The 19,830-nt window shown below is 37.4% G+C and overlaps 1 protein-coding gene across 1 annotated transcript in view; it reads right to left on the bottom strand.

The window, feature by feature from the left end:
* OTOGL (otogelin-like) overlaps window positions 1–19,830 on the bottom strand; it is a 96,216-nt gene that overhangs the window by 45,370 nt on the left and 31,016 nt on the right. The window contains 6 exon segments of the mRNA XM_009574441.1: window positions 136–156; window positions 305–439; window positions 13,911–14,049; window positions 15,316–15,423; window positions 18,767–18,929; window positions 19,625–19,677. Of these exon segments, the coding sequence (XP_009572736.1) occupies window positions 136–156; window positions 305–439; window positions 13,911–14,049; window positions 15,316–15,423; window positions 18,767–18,929; window positions 19,625–19,677 (619 nt within the window).

Here is a 19,830-nt window from a genome sequence, read left to right as displayed (position 1 = left end):
TCATTCAAGTTTGCTTTGATTTTGTACTTTGGTTTCCCTTTCAAAACCAAGTGGAAAGAAACAAATAAATGCCAATATGCTACTTGAGGCTTTTGAGCAGTCTTCTTTCTAGGACAAACAGAACTTGAAAAAAACAATGAAAAACGAAGATTTTTCCTGGGACCTGCTGCTTTATCCAGGCCTAGGCTCTTGTACTATGTTAACTCAGACTGAGAGATGTTTTTCAAAAACATGCTCCTTTAGAGTTGTAACTTTACAATGCTTATCTTAAAGGGCAACCCGAAAAGGAAAGAAAATAACTAACCTGCTTCTCAGAAGGTTCACTAAAATAAATCTCAGTGTCTCCAACAGTGATGAAAACATTCTTCGAGCAAATAATGTCATTGTCAAAGCACTTTTTGTTCTGAGCAATTATAGATATATTTGAGTTATCTGTGCTCTGCAATATGAAGAAGAAATAATTTTACTTATAGGTTCAATTGCATTTCACTCCTGCAGATTTATTCCAGGCTCATCATCACAAAAAAAATGGATAATTTAGTATTTACACATCTTTGAAATTATATTTAAGAAAGCTACCAAACAAGGAAATGTGTTTTTAAATTCAAAGCTGAACCCACAACCAACTCAAACTTTGGAGTTAAACACAAAGAGCCATTACGTTCAGCTGTGAGTCCTCTTTCGGAGGACTTCACAAACTCAGAGGACCAGCCTACCCCTAAAATAAGAGTCTGGTTTAGGCTTTTAAAATGTGCTTATACATGGAATCCAATATTTACTGCATAGTATGGTTGTCAAAATCAAGACATGCTATAAAAAGAGCTTTATTTTTAAACCAAGGTACATGAGATCAAGCTGTTTTCATATTTTTAAAACCAAGAAACCTACCATCTGTCAGTGGTAGATAAAACAATTTTTGTACCACCACCCATCGAAGTTCACAAAACCATGAGTCATACTCAATGTTATTGGAGGGGGCAAAGGTTGCAGCTGATATTTTTGTTTGTGTTTTTTTCTTTAACATTTAGAAGATTTGTCTACTCTGTTCTTTTTTGATTTGCTGGTGCTTTAGTACCCCAAATTCAAATTTACTGCCTTCCCAATCCCATATCTGTAAATTAATTTTGCATTCTAGGCACATAAAACCACTTTTGCACCTTGGCTCAACATGTCTGTTTGTTCACCTACAGCTTCTGTGGTTCTTCTGTACCCTGAGGGAAACACACATGCACCTTGTAATTCCCTATGCTAGGATTGGTACTGGAACAAAGGAGACAAGCTGCATTTTCAGAGTTGATAACACTACCACAAACAAAAATAAAGTTGTGTTACTCTTACTATTTCTTAATTTAATTTGCCTTTCAATTCATTTCTGTACCAATCCTCGCAAGTCAACAAGAAGCCATAACTATAGAAAAGACTTGAGAGACTTAACTTCATAACATAAGCCAATAACAGTGCTTCTGAATCCAGTTTTATTTTTAATCAAATTCAGACCTACAGTCATTAAAAACCTGAGACAGATATGAAATAAAAATCTTGGAGGTGGCAAGCTATATATGACCCGCTGAGTCATCCAGTCTTATATGAGACACTTGGATAGTGCTGGAAACAAAAAGATGTTTAAACTTCTCTTGTTACTCCCACCCTCCTTTAAACACTCTCTGAGACTATGACTAGCTGAAACTAATTGCAGGTACTAATGGGCACAGTGGGCAAGATGGGAATGGTGGTTATCAGCAGTTCCCCATCCTGGGAACTCCTCATGGCTTCCAGCAATGCCCTTGGAGAGCTCCACTTGGCCACAATGGGAGGGATCCCTTGCCTTGGTTTATGCCCACAACATCTCTCCCCAGAGCTCCTTCCCTTGGTCGGTGTACCTCTCCCTTGGTCAGTGCACCCCTGAAAGGTGCTGGGTACATACTCCTAACTACTCCTTGCCTGTCTCACATTTGTACCCTTATTTGTTCTGTGCTTATCAGAATTCAAGAATAAAAAAAACATATCAGCAATTTTTCCTCATCAGTGGGAAACATTGCATACAGAAAATATGGGTGCTACAGGGAGCAGCTTTTTTTTTTTTCCTTAAAAAAAGTCATAGTGACCAAACTGTTTAAAGAACAATTTCAATCTAAAAAACAAAAAAAACAAAACCAACCAAAAAAACCCCAAAACCCAACCCTAGATGACGGGAAGCGTAAAGGTATTTTTGTTGCCACACAGAGGAGGTGCTACAGCTTTGCTGCCCTTAGTCTAGCATGGCCCACAAGCCAGAGGATGCTGCTACTTGGCATAGAAAACACTCCACAGCAAGCGTGAGCGAATGCAATGAACATAAGGTATGGGAGACTGCCTGCAAGCTTTATGTTACCCTAATGCCAGGGCTTAAGAAACAGGTGGTATGTGTTAGCAATTAGCTTGGAAGACAACAGTTCAGGTGGGTAAAGTTAGCCCTAGCTGCTAGTGGTAAGGGGGTGTAGGAAATCAGCTTTTCATGATTTAACAGGGGAAATCAGTTTAAAATTACTTAAAGCTTCAGGGTAAAACAAAGTTCATCTGTTCCATTCTGTTGTAAAGTTGTTTTAGGTTGCACTCAGAATGAAATTGGTTACTACCTTTTTGGGAAATACACTGTGTTTTAATTAAGCCAGGCTTGCTGCTGGAGTCAGTCCAGTAATTATTCCCCTCCAAGTCAGATAACAGCCCAGAGCATTTTTGGATTTATTGGAGGTGATGTGGTAAATTAAAAAGGAGACAAACTCATTAGTTTGGTAGATAGGATGCAAGCTGATACATTCTCTGCTGGCCAAATGAAAAGTGAGCAAGGAAGCTACCTCACTACCATGAGTCAGTTCAGAAAAGGACTTTGCTTGCAGTCTGTGGGTCTATTTGATGCCTAGGACATTGTGGGCTGTTTTCATTGCAGAGTTCATTCCTCTTCAGTTAGCTTAGCCTCAGCAAAAGGGGATGCTCTGAGTTAATAAGGAAGCAATGTCTTTGCTGTAAGGAAAGAGATGGAGGGCTTTATTTTAAATAAGGATAGTTAATTCAGGCTAATTACCCCACAGTAAAAATACACCTTTTTTGGCAATGAAGACAAGTTCTTGGAGCAGCACCGGTTAGCTGTATTAGCTATGCTAATTGAAGCTGCTGCCTGTGCCTTCTGACAGTCCAGGCCAATCCCTTCAGCTGAACAGCATCAACATACTCAAGTCAGAAGTTTTTGTGTATGGTTGGGATTTGAGCCAAGGGCAAAAGTTGAGTTATATTTCAAGTTAACTCTGCAGTAGACAGAAGCCTGGAGACAGGGAGTGTTTTGCTGACCAAAGCCAGAACAGGGAGTCCTGAAGACATGTGAAGAACTTCCTTATTTGTAGGACCGCATGTTGGTGTTAAATTACTAGAAATGGTGCAGGATGGAAATGCAGAGAGACTGTGGTGGTGGTTCAGTAGAGCTACAAGTAAACCAGACATTTAAGAAAAAGCGGTTTGCACTAAATCCTGAGTCTTCTCTGCTTTTTCTCTTTCCAATTAAATCTTAGACCTAAACCCAAACGTAAAAACACCATTATGGATTACCTACATCTTGTGGCTTAAAGCTTTCACAATAAGATTTGTTTTACATACATACCCTTGCCATTCTCTCCATACACCTCAATAAAAATTGGGTCTTTTCCCACCCATACAGTACCAGCCAAATTCAAAGTTGAATGACAGTTTCTATCATGGCCTTCAAATCATTCTGTAACGGGTACATATGCAGCCTCTTCTTTCAGCAGGGAAGAAATAAAGTGCAATTGAAATTTAGCACTTAACTATTGCCAATGCAAAAGAAAGAACAGGGACTAATTAGATAAAGTGAGGATCATGTTTGTATAAGATGGCAAGGTCTTGGGCAAATCTCAACAGCTCTTAGGGACTGTGATAATATAAATGATAATGATTGAGTTCCATCTCTAATCTGCACTGGATCCACACAGGTACGAAAACAAGCTTTTGTCACTACTGCTGGAAGAAATGTCTGAGTAGACACTAGGAGCAGGTCTAATGAATAACAAGGTGGGGTTTTTTGTTGGGTTTCTTTTTTTTTCTGCACAGTCTCTTTCCAAGGCAGAGTCGCTCTTTACCTTTTTAGGTAAAATGCACCCAACAGGGGATGTACTACAGTTCATCATGTGAAACCTACTTACGCTGACAGAAACTAGAAATAAAATGGTTTTCCCACTGCAAGAGTATCTTCCCACGTAAATTACCATATCCAGCCTGTTCCAACTTAATATCAGTTTCTTTGTGATAACATGGAGTTGCCAAGCAACAGGGAAGACAGAGTCACAGCTCCGGGCAGTCAGTCAAAAGCTCATTGTCAGTCCCGCTTCTCAGGACATTCTTTTTCTAGACTTCACTGCAGTTTTTTTCCATATTTCTTCCTAGCTGAAAAGCAAAGCACTGCTTTCCTTTTTTTTTTTTAGTAGTGCTTGGGAATGCTAGGGTTTATTTTTGTTAGAAACTTTCTATTTCAATATCCCGTTAGAAAATTTCTATTGCTATTAACCAACAACAACACTGTGCAGTGTGCTTACACAATCAAAATGCAGCCTGGGAGAAGACAATTTAAAAGTGGTTGTATTTATCTTCTTTGAAAGTTTCATTAAATCTCTCTAACTGTTCAGTGTAAAGACTTATTCTTTTCCATTCTTAATACCCTGATTTCCCCGTTTTTTTTGTTTTGTTCCCTACAATACGCTAGCTTGCAAACTAGGGTGGCTATGAAAGCATCTAGGGACATACTGGGAACTCGATAAAGACAGATTAGTCCTATTTTACTTTTGTTTTAATGACTCTTTAGAGGTTTTCATATATAGCCACACACACAAACAAATGCAAAAATCTCTAAAAATACTGAAAAAAACTTACAGTAGTTTAAAAAGTAGAATTCGCTTTCTCCTTCCTACATATTTTCAGAGAGATACCATTAGCTCTGCTCAGACTTAACCTTTCAGGAAATTTTATGGAAACTCAGAATTGGTTTGATGGTTGTTTATTGGGCTCTGAGTTTCTTCTGAGGAAGCTTAACATTTGAAACTATTACTTCTAGGAGCTTGATGCTAGGAGAAGTAAAGCATCTTAGCCCAGATTTAGTCAGCATTTAGGCGTAAATATTTAAGTGTTTTTGGAGAGCAGACAAATGCCTTGGCACCTAACATGATCTTGCTCTGTTAGCTTCTTGTGCCATTTTATGGTGGGATTGATCTCCAGATAATCAGTGAAAACATATTAATTACGCAAAACGCATTCACAATTTACACCAAGAAGCATCTCCTATTGGAAAGCTTCTTTTGTTCTGTACAGAATTTCTTCGGTACCATTTCAAAATTATATATATAAATTCTGTGTAATTTTATTTAATCCCTGCTTTTGCATCCTGTGCAAATTTGTACTGTCAAATGCTTTTCCCCATAGCTATTCAAACATTGGAACAATTGTGCTTGGAGTCAGCAGATGGCACTGATACACACTGTCTCAGTTTGGGAAGAAACCCGGGTGAAAGTTGGGAAACAATATTATAGGAAAGATAGTAGGTGATCCCCTTACAGGAGAGAGAAAAGGAATAGTAATAGTACTTATTTTTCCACTGATGTTATGTATTTCTCTACAAGTATTTAAAAAAACCCACATTTAGGAACTAAGAACCTAAGAGCTAAATTGCTCGTGCACACACACATGCACATAAATTCTCTTTTCCTCAGCATCTTCTACAGAGCTGCAGATTATGTGATTATTTTCACTTAAAATATGACAAAGAAACTTGCAATACACCTGTAAGATATGACACATTTCTAGCATTGTAGCACAGTTGAGTAGAAATGGAGGAGAGCAGCATGACTGAGTGCAAATTCAAAGGGAGTGAGATTATTGCAGCTACTGACTCACCCTCAAACAACTTCCAGATGTCTGCTAATGCATCCACGGTAACACTTTCCTATTTCTTTAAAAGCGACTTCCCAAAAGGATACACCTCAGGCAGAATAAACTCTCAACAACTCTTGAGAAAGATGCATTACAAGTATCTGTGTGTATGTATACAAGCAATAGAAAAAATAAATCATTATATCATATTTTCTTTATTATACATAGGTTTTTTGTAGTAGATTTTATGGCAATAGAGTTGTTGGATGTTCTGAGGTTTTGTCAACAATATTTTTTAAATCCGAATAATTTTTTAAAATTTACTGCTAATAATGAAAAGTACATGACAGGGAATATTTTACTTGATATACTTCAAAACCTTGTTCTAAGTCAACATTTCTTAATTTTGAAAAAGTTGATTAATCAGATAGAGATCACTGGAAAGGCTTTGGTTTTCTGTTTTATATTTTAAGAGAACTATATTAAAAGGTTTGAGAAAAGATCATTCAAAGCAGATTTTCTTTTGTTTCATTTACTTAGCTTTGCCTGCTTGTGTATCAGATTTGGCTTTTGCACAGGCCACATTACTGCAATCCCTTTCTAATTAAAAATGAGATATTCTGAAGATTAAGGATTTGGGAACATTCAAATATTTGTTTCCAAGTGACACATTCTGCAACACAAGCTATTCTGAATCACAAATCAACAGCACAGTTGGTGGTGTTAGTTTTAAATGTCTAAATAGGTATTTATATGGGACCTATTAGTATTGTCTTATTAATAAGTGCATGGTAAATGTCAATATTTTATCATTGTTAGTTGTAAGGATAAAGCACAACATAACAGGAAAAAAAAAAAGGACAAGACATAGTGGTGATAAATTTGCCTTTTCTGAGCTCCAGCAAATGATGGCAGGAGCTAGAAAGCTGGAACTTGCACAAAACTTTTCTTTTTTTAAATATAACGAATGTTAAATGTGTTCATTTACATGGCTGAAGTTTAGTTTCTATGCATTCAGAAACAAAAATACTCATATCCTGGCCTAAACCAGAGTAAATTTAATTCACAGTTCTCGTAGCTCACCGACAACACCCAGAGTCAGAGGCCATAAACTGCTAAGCAGCATCTACAGGTGACCAGCTTGAGCATCCTCCCACTTCAAACACAGCAAAAGACTTTCATCTTACTGCTGCCAACATACCGTACAGCTTCCTGAAACAGCAGCACACGATGCTGGTTTTTGCTCACCTTTTACTACTTTATCAGTAGAAGATGGGCATCAACAATCCACAAAGTTGTACCCACCAGAGGTGATCCAACTCAGGCAGTCATTCTTACAGTGAACTGCCTTTTCAGGCAGCCATCAGCTTATAACATTTTAGAGTCAGTATAGCCAAAGGGCTGTTGGATGCTGTTGGAACATTCACCCAAAAGCAGAAATTCAAGGTGAAGAGGTCACTTTCTTCAAGCTGTGTGGTCGCTAAATGGCAAGGTCCTCAGAAAGAGGATCCAACTTCTGAGTCACATCATGCACACACTGCCTCCAAATTGCCATTCTTATGGCAAGAAACTTTTCCCCAAGCCTTTCCTGGAAGCCCTCCATGCAAATTGAAAGAAATATTTCCTTTGTTGGAGAATAAAAGTGATTCATTCACTGCATAATTTAAAGGTCTGGAGAATCAGGTGGTGGAGACAGAAAGGCATGTAGAGGTAATTGAGTCTGAAATCATTGATCTGGAGAAAATGGAACCAGAGCATAAATCCATTGCCAAGTGTAATCAAACCTTTTGCTCACAGAAGGGGTAGAACAAATGGAAAAACAGGTACAAGCCAACATTATCTGAGCACTGTGCTTCCCAGCTGAAGACAAGGATGCAAAGGGATGTGTCCCACAGGGAGCTCGCTACTGCCCTTTACAGGACTTCCAGAGAACCAGAAAAAAGAGGGCATCCAGAAAGGTTTCCTCTGAAATCATGGAACTGATGAAAAGCAAACTGTTGGTATTCTTTGCAAGTAGAGCAGGTCAAACTATTCACAGTAAATAATATTTTCACTGAAATGTAATCTCTCTTTTTTTGGACACAAATTTGCATGCAAATTGTCAAGAAACACATCATTATTTCTACACAGTTACTGTTGCTATGAATTATTTGACAAGTGTTTTAGGTGGACATATTTTGGCACATCACTTACTCATGCAACTATTTGCTAGAATGTAGCTTTGAGGATTAGACATGTTAATGAAAAAATTAAAGGCATTCTGATTGGAACCCCATGTTACAGTTTTATTCCCTGAATAGATGAAAATGACTTTTAGAGTCCGGTTTCCAATTTAAAACATTTGTAATTTCGAATTCAACATTATTTACTTTCCCATTAAAATCTTCAGAGTCTATTAAAAGAAAATATTTGTCTTAGCTATGAACAGTCAGCTTGACAATGTTGGTTAACCGTGAACCTGCAGCTTTAGTCCTCCATAGGGTGACTAACAGCAAGCAGAATGTATTAATTTTACAAATAAGCTACGAGAGAGACCATGCAAAATACTATTTCATTCTATAGGTTTGCCAACTTCATGGACCTGGCACAAATGATGTTGAAAAAAACTGCACAAAAAAATACAGATATTCAATAAGGGGAAATGGGATAAAGGCTACTTCTGCCTCCTCAGATGTGACAAATGAGTAATTGAAGAATTGTTGCTTTGTGTGTGATTGCTCCAGCTTATGCCCAGTCATTATTTAACAAATTTACCAATCAAGATAAATATATCAGCAAGTAACAGGTAAAAGATTATCAGTGCATCAGTCAACCTCTGTATTAAGCACTCTAATAAAGCATCATAAAGTAAGAGCTTTGAATTTGCCTCAAGTTACAAAAGAAGGGGTATGCAAAAAAAGAGCTCCTTTGTTGTATTCCCCAGGGCAGACCAGGTATCTAACACTGGGGACTGCTCATCAATAGGATAATAATTTGGGAAACTGTAGTACTGGTTCACCACATCATGCATGTTTTGTTAAATGAACCTCTGTCTTAACAAATGGGCTCTCATGTGGTGTCTCCTGACCTAAAAGAGTTGTATCTGCACTTCTAATTGGCATAACAGTTCAATTATTTGATCAAATGTCTGGTTGTTGCTTTCATAATCCTCCAACACACTAAACTGGATGATAACTTTGGATTTAAAAGAGCCTTCATGGTTGCATCAAAAAGATTAAAAAGGTGACTTTAAAATGGCCAAACCTTCAATGTCAGACGAAAAGAAATGAAAATATTTTTATGGCGTACTTTAAAGTTAGGACTAATCCATAAAATGTGAATATTTGAGGATGTGGGCTTAGGTCTGCTGACCTCCATCTTTCAGGATACAAGAATAAAACAGTCCTTCCTTTTCTTGGCTTTAGGACCTTATTGACAACCTACTAATGTTAATGGAAGGACTTCAGTGGGTTGTTTTGGGGTTTTTTTAAAAGGCAGATAAGCATTACAATAGAGCTCCGTCTCATTCGAGGATATTCTGATGAGTAGACTAACCCTCTAAACTCTTGCTCGGAGACTCCCCCAAATCAGAGAAAATATAATTCTGCTTCTCAGAAGAGAACAAGTCTGAGGGGCTCCAAGGGCACTGACCCTACAAGCCTTAATAAATGCACTGAACTGCAGGACTGAAAACCACCACAAAGCTAGGAAAAGGCCAACACGTGTGATAGAAAGACAGCAATTTTACTATAAAAGCAGAAGTCTATGAAACAGGCAAGTGGAAGAAATAGACAGCAAGTACAAATAACATGCAGTAAAATTTTGGTAGAAAAATAACTGAAAGAATGTAGCATCACCAAAGACAGAAGATAAGCAAGAAAATGGAAAAAGCAAGCTATTTAAATCTTTTTAATTAAGGAATTGGTTGGCTTAAATTCATCAACATTCAGATGAGCTAAAATGAAGTGTTTACATGATCTACACTGATAAAACTTAAATGAGTTGGTCTGCTAAGATTTTTCTTTTTTTCCTTTGAAATTACTGAGGTTTTAAAATGTTAGAAGCAAATATTGATGTCTTCTCTGTGAATGTTATTTATCCATACAGGGACTTTACTCCTCAGTGTGTAATGTAACTCCCAATTCCTTGAAAAAGATTAAGTTATCATTTCATGAGATATTACTGCCCTAATTTTCTTAATTGCTACATTAAATCTTTTCTGACCGATGGATATATCTGTTGAACTAGTTATAAAGGGTTTTTTCATACACCTACTGTCACCTTAAACAAAAAGGCCTGACAGATGATACTCATGTTGAAAACAAAGTTTGAAGTTTCTTAATTGGCTGAAAGTTGATACTTGATTTTTCTCCCATGAGACCACAAGAGCTCCTTATTAAAAACACAGTAAAAAGTAAGGATCACTTCTTTGTTTGGTACAGTGCAATACTGTGACAAATTAAAGAGCTGTTCAAGCAGATCACATTTAGGGTGGCTAACAGCCAAATCAAACAGTGAGGGCTGGTAACATGGATAGGAACAGTGCATTATCATGCCACTGGGGACATGGGATTCAGATTATAATTCTTGGATTCAGTTCTACATCCGGGAAGAACTAGTAGGCCAACAAATTTATTGTAATTATCATTTCCCTTATTGCATGGCTACACCACCTTTGTTTAGAGTATGTAAGATAGCAGAGACAAAGCAGTCCACTTCTCACAGGAAACAGATTAGTAAAAGGGAAAGGACAAAATTATTACAGTGTTGTATATACAATATTACAACTAGTCCAGCTTTTTCAATTTCAGGTGTTTGGTGAACCTTTTACATGTTATCCATGAAAATCAGCCTCGTAACAGCACTGCGAACTACCATTAAGTCAATGGAGTACTAGCAACTATCAAATCTACGATGTTCTGTAATACCTTACAGGTGGGGAACATGAAGCACACAGCATATACCCCCCATGGCAGGGTGGTTGGACTAGATGATCTTTACAGGTCCCTTCCAAACCAAACCATTCTATGATTCCATGATTTAAGTTAAAAAAAATTATATCTTGGTTTGTAGAACAGGTAACATGATTTAGGTGGCAAGACTGCCCTGGACAGCTGCACCTGCCAAGGTGTTAGGCAAGGCATTTAAACTTTTGCAACTGCATGTACTTTCCCACCTTTCATCTGGGTTGTTTATTTGGATAACAGGCTATAAAAGACAGGGCTGTCTTGCATACCTTGTGAACAAAGAGTAACTCGAGGGAGACTCATTATATTACTCTGATACTGCCATTAAAAAATGTTACTGCACCTGGCCACAATGTAAGAGAGGATGATTATGAAGAGACAGCTGTGGAAACCTCTGCTCTAGGAACAACAAAGCGTATTTCAAAAAAGAGCAGCCTCATCATGCTATCGTGTCTGCACATATAATGTAGTTTAACCACATCAGTATGTGGTACAAGTGCATACATGCATGTGGTACCACTGTGGGGAATGTGTATATGCAAATAAAAGCATATGTGAAATTGGAGAATGGATGACACTTTGGATTATCACTCAGGCTACCACTAGGAAGATGCCAATTACATCTGTGTCATACATTTTTCTCACATAAAATTCCATTCCTGCATAGCAGTAGCTAATTTAGTGCCTATCTTCATGGTAGCATAGTTAGTTATTTTTTCTGTTCACTGATTTGCATATTTCATTGTTGAATTTCATCCTCCATTTTATCATGCAGTGTTTTCTGCCATGAGATCTTCTGAACTTTTTGGCGGTCCATCTTTGTTTCAGCTGTTCAGTCTGATTCTTTACCATCAGCATATTCCATCTCAATCCTCACACCACCTTTTCAAAATTGTTTCTGAAGATGCTGAACACAGGTCTCAGTGTGGATCCCTGTGGGATGTCACCAGGGTTTCTCCATTCTAAAAAAAGGCCATTTATTCCTGTCTTTTAACTTCTAACTTTTAATTCGTGTCTCAAAGAATCTTCACTCTCATCCTATGAGGGACTAGTCTCTAAAAGGTATTTGTTGAAATCTGTCTCCAAAAGGTCTTTAAGCTAAAAACACACATATTGACCTGATCATCCTCATCCATATGTTTATTGTCTTCACGGAATAACTCAGAAGATTCATCATGCACGAATTTATTTTAAAAAAAAAAAGATTTCAACTCTTCCCCAATTGTCATTTCTCTTTATTATAATTTCTATTAATTTCCTTCATATGTAAATCAGACATATTGGTCTGTTCCTGCCAAATTCAGCCATGGAGTCCTTTTAAAATATTTGGTTATACTGCCATCTTCCATTCCTCTGATTGCAGGATTGCACATCACATAGTTCATCAGTCCTGTGTTTTAGTTTCCTCAAAGCTCTTGGGCATCTGCCATATGATCCCATCCTTTGTTTCTTTTTTTTTTTTCCCCTAAAACTTCTCCAAACCTTTCACAGTCAAAAATGAGCCCACAGATACATCATCTCTTCCAGACATAATTATGCAGTGCCTAATTTATAATAAACAGTCCTTCAATATAGATCATGAAAGTTTTCTGTATACTAAAGAGGAAAGAAAAATTATGAACAAATCAGGCCGTACTTTCTCACATTAGCTAAGTTTGGGGAAAAAAAACAGTTTGAAAAGCTGAAAAAAGTCTGAGAAGTCTGAAAAGCAGATCTACATAGGCAACATTTTTGTCATTTGTGTCATATGTTCACCTGAAGAAAAGCCTGTTGGCAGTGTGCCACATGCCTTCATTATGTGGCTGCCATCTTTATTCTTGGACTCCAAATGCTCCCCATGGTTTGTTTCCAGATAGGTACTTTCTTATGCGGTAGAGTGGCAGGTGACATTTGATTGTAAAAGCAAAACATTCCAGTATCATACTAAAGTTTGAAAAAGCAGCATAGATTTGTCTTACACACCTCTCTGGCTGGATGGCATAAGAATTAAGAAATGACAACCCACCTTTCCACCTCATCATACAGGCAAGATGATTTTACAGGTAAAGTAACCCCCTTTTTTTTTTTTCATCTTAAAGGAGGAGGGTTTGTGCGAAGGTTCATATACCTCTAAGAGTAAGAGCTCTTTTATGAGACAATATGATACTTGCCAGGGGTTTGCTATGAGATATCCTTATTATCTTTACCAAACCTCTCTTTTTTTTTTTTTTTTTTACAAAGAAAAAATCTGGAACCAATCTATTTTATTTCACAGCTGTGAATACTCTACTAAAGCGTACATGAAATAAACTATTTGCAGTAGTCTTTGTTGAGAAACCATGCTTTTTCTTAAGGTTAGACAGTCAGGGTTGACAGAAAATGAATATTCTTCTAAACACTTTACTGCAACTCAGAAGACAGACTCTTAGCCTTAATAATAGCAACAATGATAATAAACAATAGTGTTGTTAGTAATAGAATATATTTCTAAATGTCAGTACTGGTATTTTTAAACAAAAAAGGCTAGCAATGTACTCTAAATGTGTGCTATGAGGAACATTAGCATATAGCTGCCAGACAATCTCAATGAAGGATTTCATTGTTGAATTATGAAATCATTGTGTTTGTTATTATTGTACACATACACTCCAGATCTGATGCAGATCACATTCAGGAAGGATTCCAAGCAGACTCAGAGGTCATCATTAACCCTCTGCCAAGCAGAGTTTATAGATAATTATTAAATAAATCTATAGATTATACCTAGTTCTGGAACAGTTTCTATAGTGTTATTCTTCACTCATTGTGATGAAATCACGGTTAAGGTAGAACAGAAGACATTGTTTTCTATTTTTCTCTAGACCACACGTAGATACGTAGATAAGTAAGGACTCACCCACCTACCATTTTCAAATGAGCACGAAATGTCATTTACATAGTCTTCCTTTCAGACACATCTGTTCTGCACCTGTTTTCCTAATGTTTGTTTCTGTAGATCATCTCCCGGTGTTCAAAATACTTGCCCTCTCACAGAAACTTTCACTTGGACACATGAAAATGTATGAACAACCCTCCTACCTTTAGCAGGTAAGCTTGGCAGTCACTGACATAATCATACTCCAATCCGTCAAAGGTATAATAATGTCGATCTCCATAAATAGTGCATACAGCAGGACAGGGGTAACTAGTGCAATTGAATATCCCTCTCCGACAAACACTGTAAGGAAAATTAACAATCAGTGTCTTCTCATAGCAGGGTCATTTTCTTTTTATTTTCAAGAAAAATCTTTCTTGGGTTCTTTATTTCAAGTTATACAGAAATTCGTGAAAGGAAGAAAATTCTCAGACCTTGAAACACAGAGCTATTCTGTGGATTGCTTCTGAAGTTATTGGTGATGCCACAGCAGAAAAGTGTTGAGCATTTTGCCATCAGCACATATGTATAATAAAAATGCTTAAGAAATGAATGCAAAATCTTAAAATTTTTATGGCTTATGCAAATATTTCTATCATTGCCTCCAGTATAGATAAGACACCATGCCACAACACGCTTATTCATAAAACATCAATATTATATTTTTTCTCAAGAAATTTTGATAAAAGTCTGCACATATTCAATGCAAAAGACCTCCAGTTGCTCCCTGTAAGATTTCAGGGTATCAGACAAGTACAGAATGAGTCTAAGAAATAAATTCTGATATTCTGTGGGACTACTCTTCCTCTCAGCTACATTCAGTGACTTACATGAATTTGTATGAAGGTAGTACTGACAGCCTCTAGTTTTGCTTGTGTAAGTGTATAAGCTCAGTTGATTTGCCAATGAAGTTTTTAACTGATTAAAAGCTGCCATGCCAAACTTTTTTATTATTATGAAATATATATTTAACTGAAGATAGATGTTTTGGCTAGCAAATTATAATGGAAGAAAAACTGTTTTGCATCAATACGAGTTAGGTAAGGTTCCTTAAAAAAGGTGCTGGGCGCTAACTCGTTTTCCAATTCTAATGCCTTTTTATTTCCTTTTTTTTTTATTGCCCATCTTCTTCCTATACAGTCACTCATGCTGACTGGTAACTCACACTGCAAACAGCCCACTTCCCAAAGGAGCAGACTATTTACTGTCATACTTTTAATTTCTCTTTTTTCTCCTTGGTTGTCTTTCATGATATTCTATTCTCCAAAACGCCAAATGTGTTTTCTTTCAAAGATTAACTGCTATGCATGGAATCAAGCATTTGTTCTTAATTGCTTTTTAACTTAGATATCTCCTGCTTCCTTTTCAGACCTGAAGAAGCACTCACCCAAAAGTCTGCCTACTCTTCCAAGTCTATGAGTGAGCCTAGTAAAAGATATATCCCGTAACTGTCTATAAACAAGTATATACATTTTTGTTTTTCAATGTACTCAACACGTTTTCTGTATCAGTTTCATTTTGTGGCTAGACCCAGATGATTTGGAAGTATGCAAAATGCATGTCACTCACCAGGTGTAACATGGTGTAGCTATCACTTCTCCTGACAGAAATTCCCTGTCTTTCCAGGTGCATGGACAACTGTCAGGAATATAACATTTCCCTCTATGCTCAGCCATCCTTCAAAAGAAAAGAATTATTAAGATGAAAGCGTACATTCACAAGTAGATCAACATAACTGAATGAGTAGTATATTGTCTAAACCCTGCCGAGGGCAACCGGTCTTCCATCCAGCCAAGGACAATTGTTTCAGCAGCAAAAGCTGTCCGAATCAAATGATCTCCACTGTGCACAGCTGGAGACCTCGCAAAGCTCACAGCTGCAGCTCTCCTTCCTCAAAAGGGGTATGTCAGGGTGGGGCAGCAACTCCTTTGCAAGAGCACAGGTAGTGTAGGTACTCCTCCCTGTAAACTGCAGAGCATTTGTGTGTTGTGCACACTGCCAAAGCTGCAGCCGGGCTGCCCTTCCCGCTCTGCTGCTCCCTCGTCCACCTGTCCCAGGGAAGGAGCTGGACTAATGTGCCTGCTCCCCTGCGCAGAGCAGCAACCATCCTGTTGTAAGCACAGGATAGTGAGCTGGGCTATGGCAACTGTTGCACAGTTAACAGGACAAAAAAAACCCAGTTTACGAAGGGCGGTGGTGGAGGTTACTTGCCTACTCTGGGGAAGTGGAAACAACTAACAAGGTTAAGACAGAAGAGCAGCATTTAATGCAAAAAGTAGCAAATCTAACTAGATCATGAATAAGTGACCCAGAGATGTGGTTAACCACTTTTTGCTATCTCCTCATTTCCATCTGCTTAGCAACATTAACTTTTAAGAGAAAATGTTACTGACCCTCCCAAAGCTGCTCTTTAGGGGAGCAATTCCTGCAGTTGTCATTGCAACACACGGTTAAGAGTAGAGAGAGATGTGTTTTCAAAGTATGATCTTGAGATTGCTTCACTTGAAGTTGAAGTTAAAAGGCATACACAGATTAGAGTTTTCTTCTCCCCATCATTACTGGTTAATTAAAGATTAATTGGTTTTAAGTAAAAGAGTCAAGTGTGCAGAAAAATGATTAAAGATAGGAAAGCACTAGAACAGATGGCTTGGGAAGGTCATTTAGAGTCTCTGTCAATGGAAGTTAAATATCTGCCAAGACTAGCATAGGTATTGCTGATGCTACCTAAGGGCAGGAGAATAACTTAGCCCCATGAGATCCCTTGCCATACTACTCTTCTGTACTTCTGTAATTCAACTTATCCTCTTATATGTCCATATAAGGTGACTATAGGATGACTTGCAGTATATCTTTGGGTGATGAATTTACTGTCATTCTCAGCTCATTTCCTCATGAAATTTTGAGCTATTCTATTCAATTTTTATAGCATACCAGAGTCTTTCAGAGTTTCTTATTCTTTGTCACCTCTTTAACTGACTAAAAGAACCACAAGCTGTCGTGCAAGAATTTTAACAATAGAAAGTGTAAAACATTTTTACTTTAACAGGACCATTTTTTGCATACTAGAGTCCATCTTGTCATGGGTTTCTAAAGGAAAGGGTTTTAATACCATGCACAAGCTGCTTTACTTTGTGAGCACCATAGATACCCGGGATGCTAGAATAAGGTGCCAGTCTCCAGGAAAATTCAAGATTCCCCCCCAAAAGGTTAGGTCATTGGATCAAACAATGGGTAGTGGTAGAAATAAAGTGGGAAAGGAGAAACAAAGAGAAGAACAGCATCTTAAGAGAATAAAAAAATGACATAACAGTAAAATTTCTCATAACAAGGCTTTCATGACTTTTCCATATAGATTTAATATCATGAGGTATATCATGAGGCTTAACATTTTCTTGTATAAAAAAGAGAACTTCTGAACCCAATTTTTAAGATAACCCTGCTGGTCCCTTCCTAGCTAAAAGTCATACTCACATCTTGGAACCCTGAGCCTGAAAGGCATAATGACTCCAGAAATACAATTCAACACCAATGACTGTACTAACTGCACTAAATGTTACACATTTACTTTTCTATCTAATAGCAAAATACGTGTTTATTCTTTTACTTAACAAAATAATTCATGTGTTTTACTCCATTATTTGACAGAAACTTGGGATTTGGCTTGTCTGTACCCCTTTTATAGTTTATCATTCAGAAAATAATCAAGTAACATATTCAATTTGAAATGGTATAATACTACTCGACTGTGAGAGCAGGGCTTTAGCTCTGTTTTTTAACTTATATTTTAATTATTTCAAATTTTCAAATGAACTTTCATGACAATGCTGCTAATTTAATTTCATGCAAATATTATGGTGATATTTCAATAAAAATTTGCTAGTTTTTATATGATGCCTTGCCCAGATTCATGCATTTTTGTGTTAAAATAATTGTTTATTCCTATAACACTAATGGTCTTGAAAGCTAACTCCTCAGTTGAGATTGTAGAAGACTACAGAATACCAGGCAAGAACAACTAGTGAAAGCTTAAATGGCTCTGCCTGAAATCTGTCCTTCATCTATGAACATTACAAGTTGCTGGAAAGGGAATTTGGCAGTCTCATTACACTCTGATCTGTGCACAACTGATACATTGTCAGGGGACCATTGGCTACGCATACAGTGAAATAAAATCAAATGTTGAGAAAAAACAGGGAGCACTCCACCTGAGGTCAAATTGTAGCAATTTGCACAACATATTTGACTCTTCAAATCTGAAAGTGCACACAGCAGCTGTCAGGGGAGGGAATGGAAAACAGACGGAGGGAGTGGTTGTTGATCCTGACAGAAACATCACAACAAATGCTTTTAGATTTTATACTTTGATTTGACCCCTGCAAAGCTCAGCAGACAATTTCTGGGCACCAAATACAAATACATGAGCTGAGAAAACAAAAACTTTGGCTGAGTTCAGAAGGGCAGAGAGAATGAAGGGGAAGAGGCAGGATCCAGCCCACATTCTCCCAGCCATGCCAGAGGTTGGGCATCAATGCTGTAAGCCTGGGTAGAAGTCTAGGTGAGACAATTACTTGGGCAGTAAGCAGGAACACAGATGGTTTACGTTACGATTTTTTGTCATGTTTGCTTCTACACTCAAATAAACTATACTGTGAAAGTGGTGGGAGTCATCTCCTGTTCAGAGAGTCCCAAATACCAGCCAATCGGACTGGTAGCAAGCTGGATATCTCATGGGATAGTGGAAATCATGGTGTCAGGATGGAGATATTGCGGGACTCCAACTGAAGAAGCATTGTAGCATGGAGCCTCACACGAGCAGGAAGGAAAAAAGGGCTCTCAGAGACAAAAGAAAGACTTGGCCTTTTAACTGTGACTGTATATCTGCAAAAATTTATAGAACAATAGCTTCAAAATTAGAGGTGTGATACCACTGGAATTTAAAAAGCAAAAAAAAAAAATGCCGAATTAAACTGTGAAAAATACGTATATGGTTTGTGCTCCAGGTTGTTCTGCTAAAGCTTACCCAGGGGGGCAAATGCAGCCACTTGCACAAGGTGGTGAGGGGACACAGGAGAAGTTCATGGCGAGGTTCGCACAAGAGATCCCGCAATTCACACCTGCTGCTGGTAATCCAGGCACGGGAGATCTGCAGTCATAGTAGATTTTTCCTTCAGGGCATATGTGAACTTCAAATGCAAAATGCAGGTTAAATGAGATCAACTGCTCTTTTACACTGAACGTTTTCTGTTTGTTTTTGTTCGCAATCTATTTTAATGCACAGTTAGCCTACATTACAGTATACATAAGAACACAATCTGAATAAAAGTCTATAACTTCATTCGTATTACAGAGGTATAAAATTAATATATGTTTTAACGTAAAAAAAAGACCAAAGCTTAATATTAAGCATCTGGATCTATGCACCTTGGATCTGATACACAGCCCATTCTTAAAGATGGAATAATTATGCCTTAGGTAGACAGAATCTTTAGAAGTGGCAAAATTTTCAGTGTACTGAAATCCCTTCTAAATCCATTAGAAATTCATTAAAAACCTACTTTCTAGAAATCAAGATCTTAAGGCTTCCTAAACATGGATAGTGAGCCTAATTTTAGGTATTCCCATGAGAACATATTGACCTACACCTCGCATATAATTCTTTTTTTTTTTTTTAATTTCCCAAGTGACTTAGTAGTACAATTTGTGCCACAGAAAAAGGAAAAAGAAAAAACCAAGACAACTTGTGCTCCTAACCTCCTATTTTAAATATGATGTTAAGTATCTCATAATGAAAATACATATGAGGAGAAAATCAAATGACTCTTCAATGTCAAAAACTTTCTCTTGTGCAACTGTAATATGAGACAAGACTGTAAATTACCTGTATTTTCTGTAGTGGCTTCAATACATTTCACTGTTCCATTCAAACACTGACTGGAAAAGAAAAGTAAACCCATCCTTATTGAAGGGGAAAATGTTTTGTAGCCACCATGTTAAAAAAGATAATACAGCCTAACCTAATTTAAACAACAGAAATCAGGAGGAGAAGGAGAATTAAAATCCGAAAGCATGAGTTCTGACCAACAT

Source organism: Fulmarus glacialis, unplaced genomic scaffold (genome assembly GCF_000690835.1).
Source record: "Fulmarus glacialis isolate BGI_N327 unplaced genomic scaffold, ASM69083v1 scaffold15120, whole genome shotgun sequence".
Taxonomy (NCBI): domain Eukaryota; kingdom Metazoa; phylum Chordata; class Aves; order Procellariiformes; family Procellariidae; genus Fulmarus; species Fulmarus glacialis.
The sequence above is the reverse complement of the archived record's forward strand: the minus strand, read 5'-3'. Positions and strand labels throughout refer to the sequence as shown.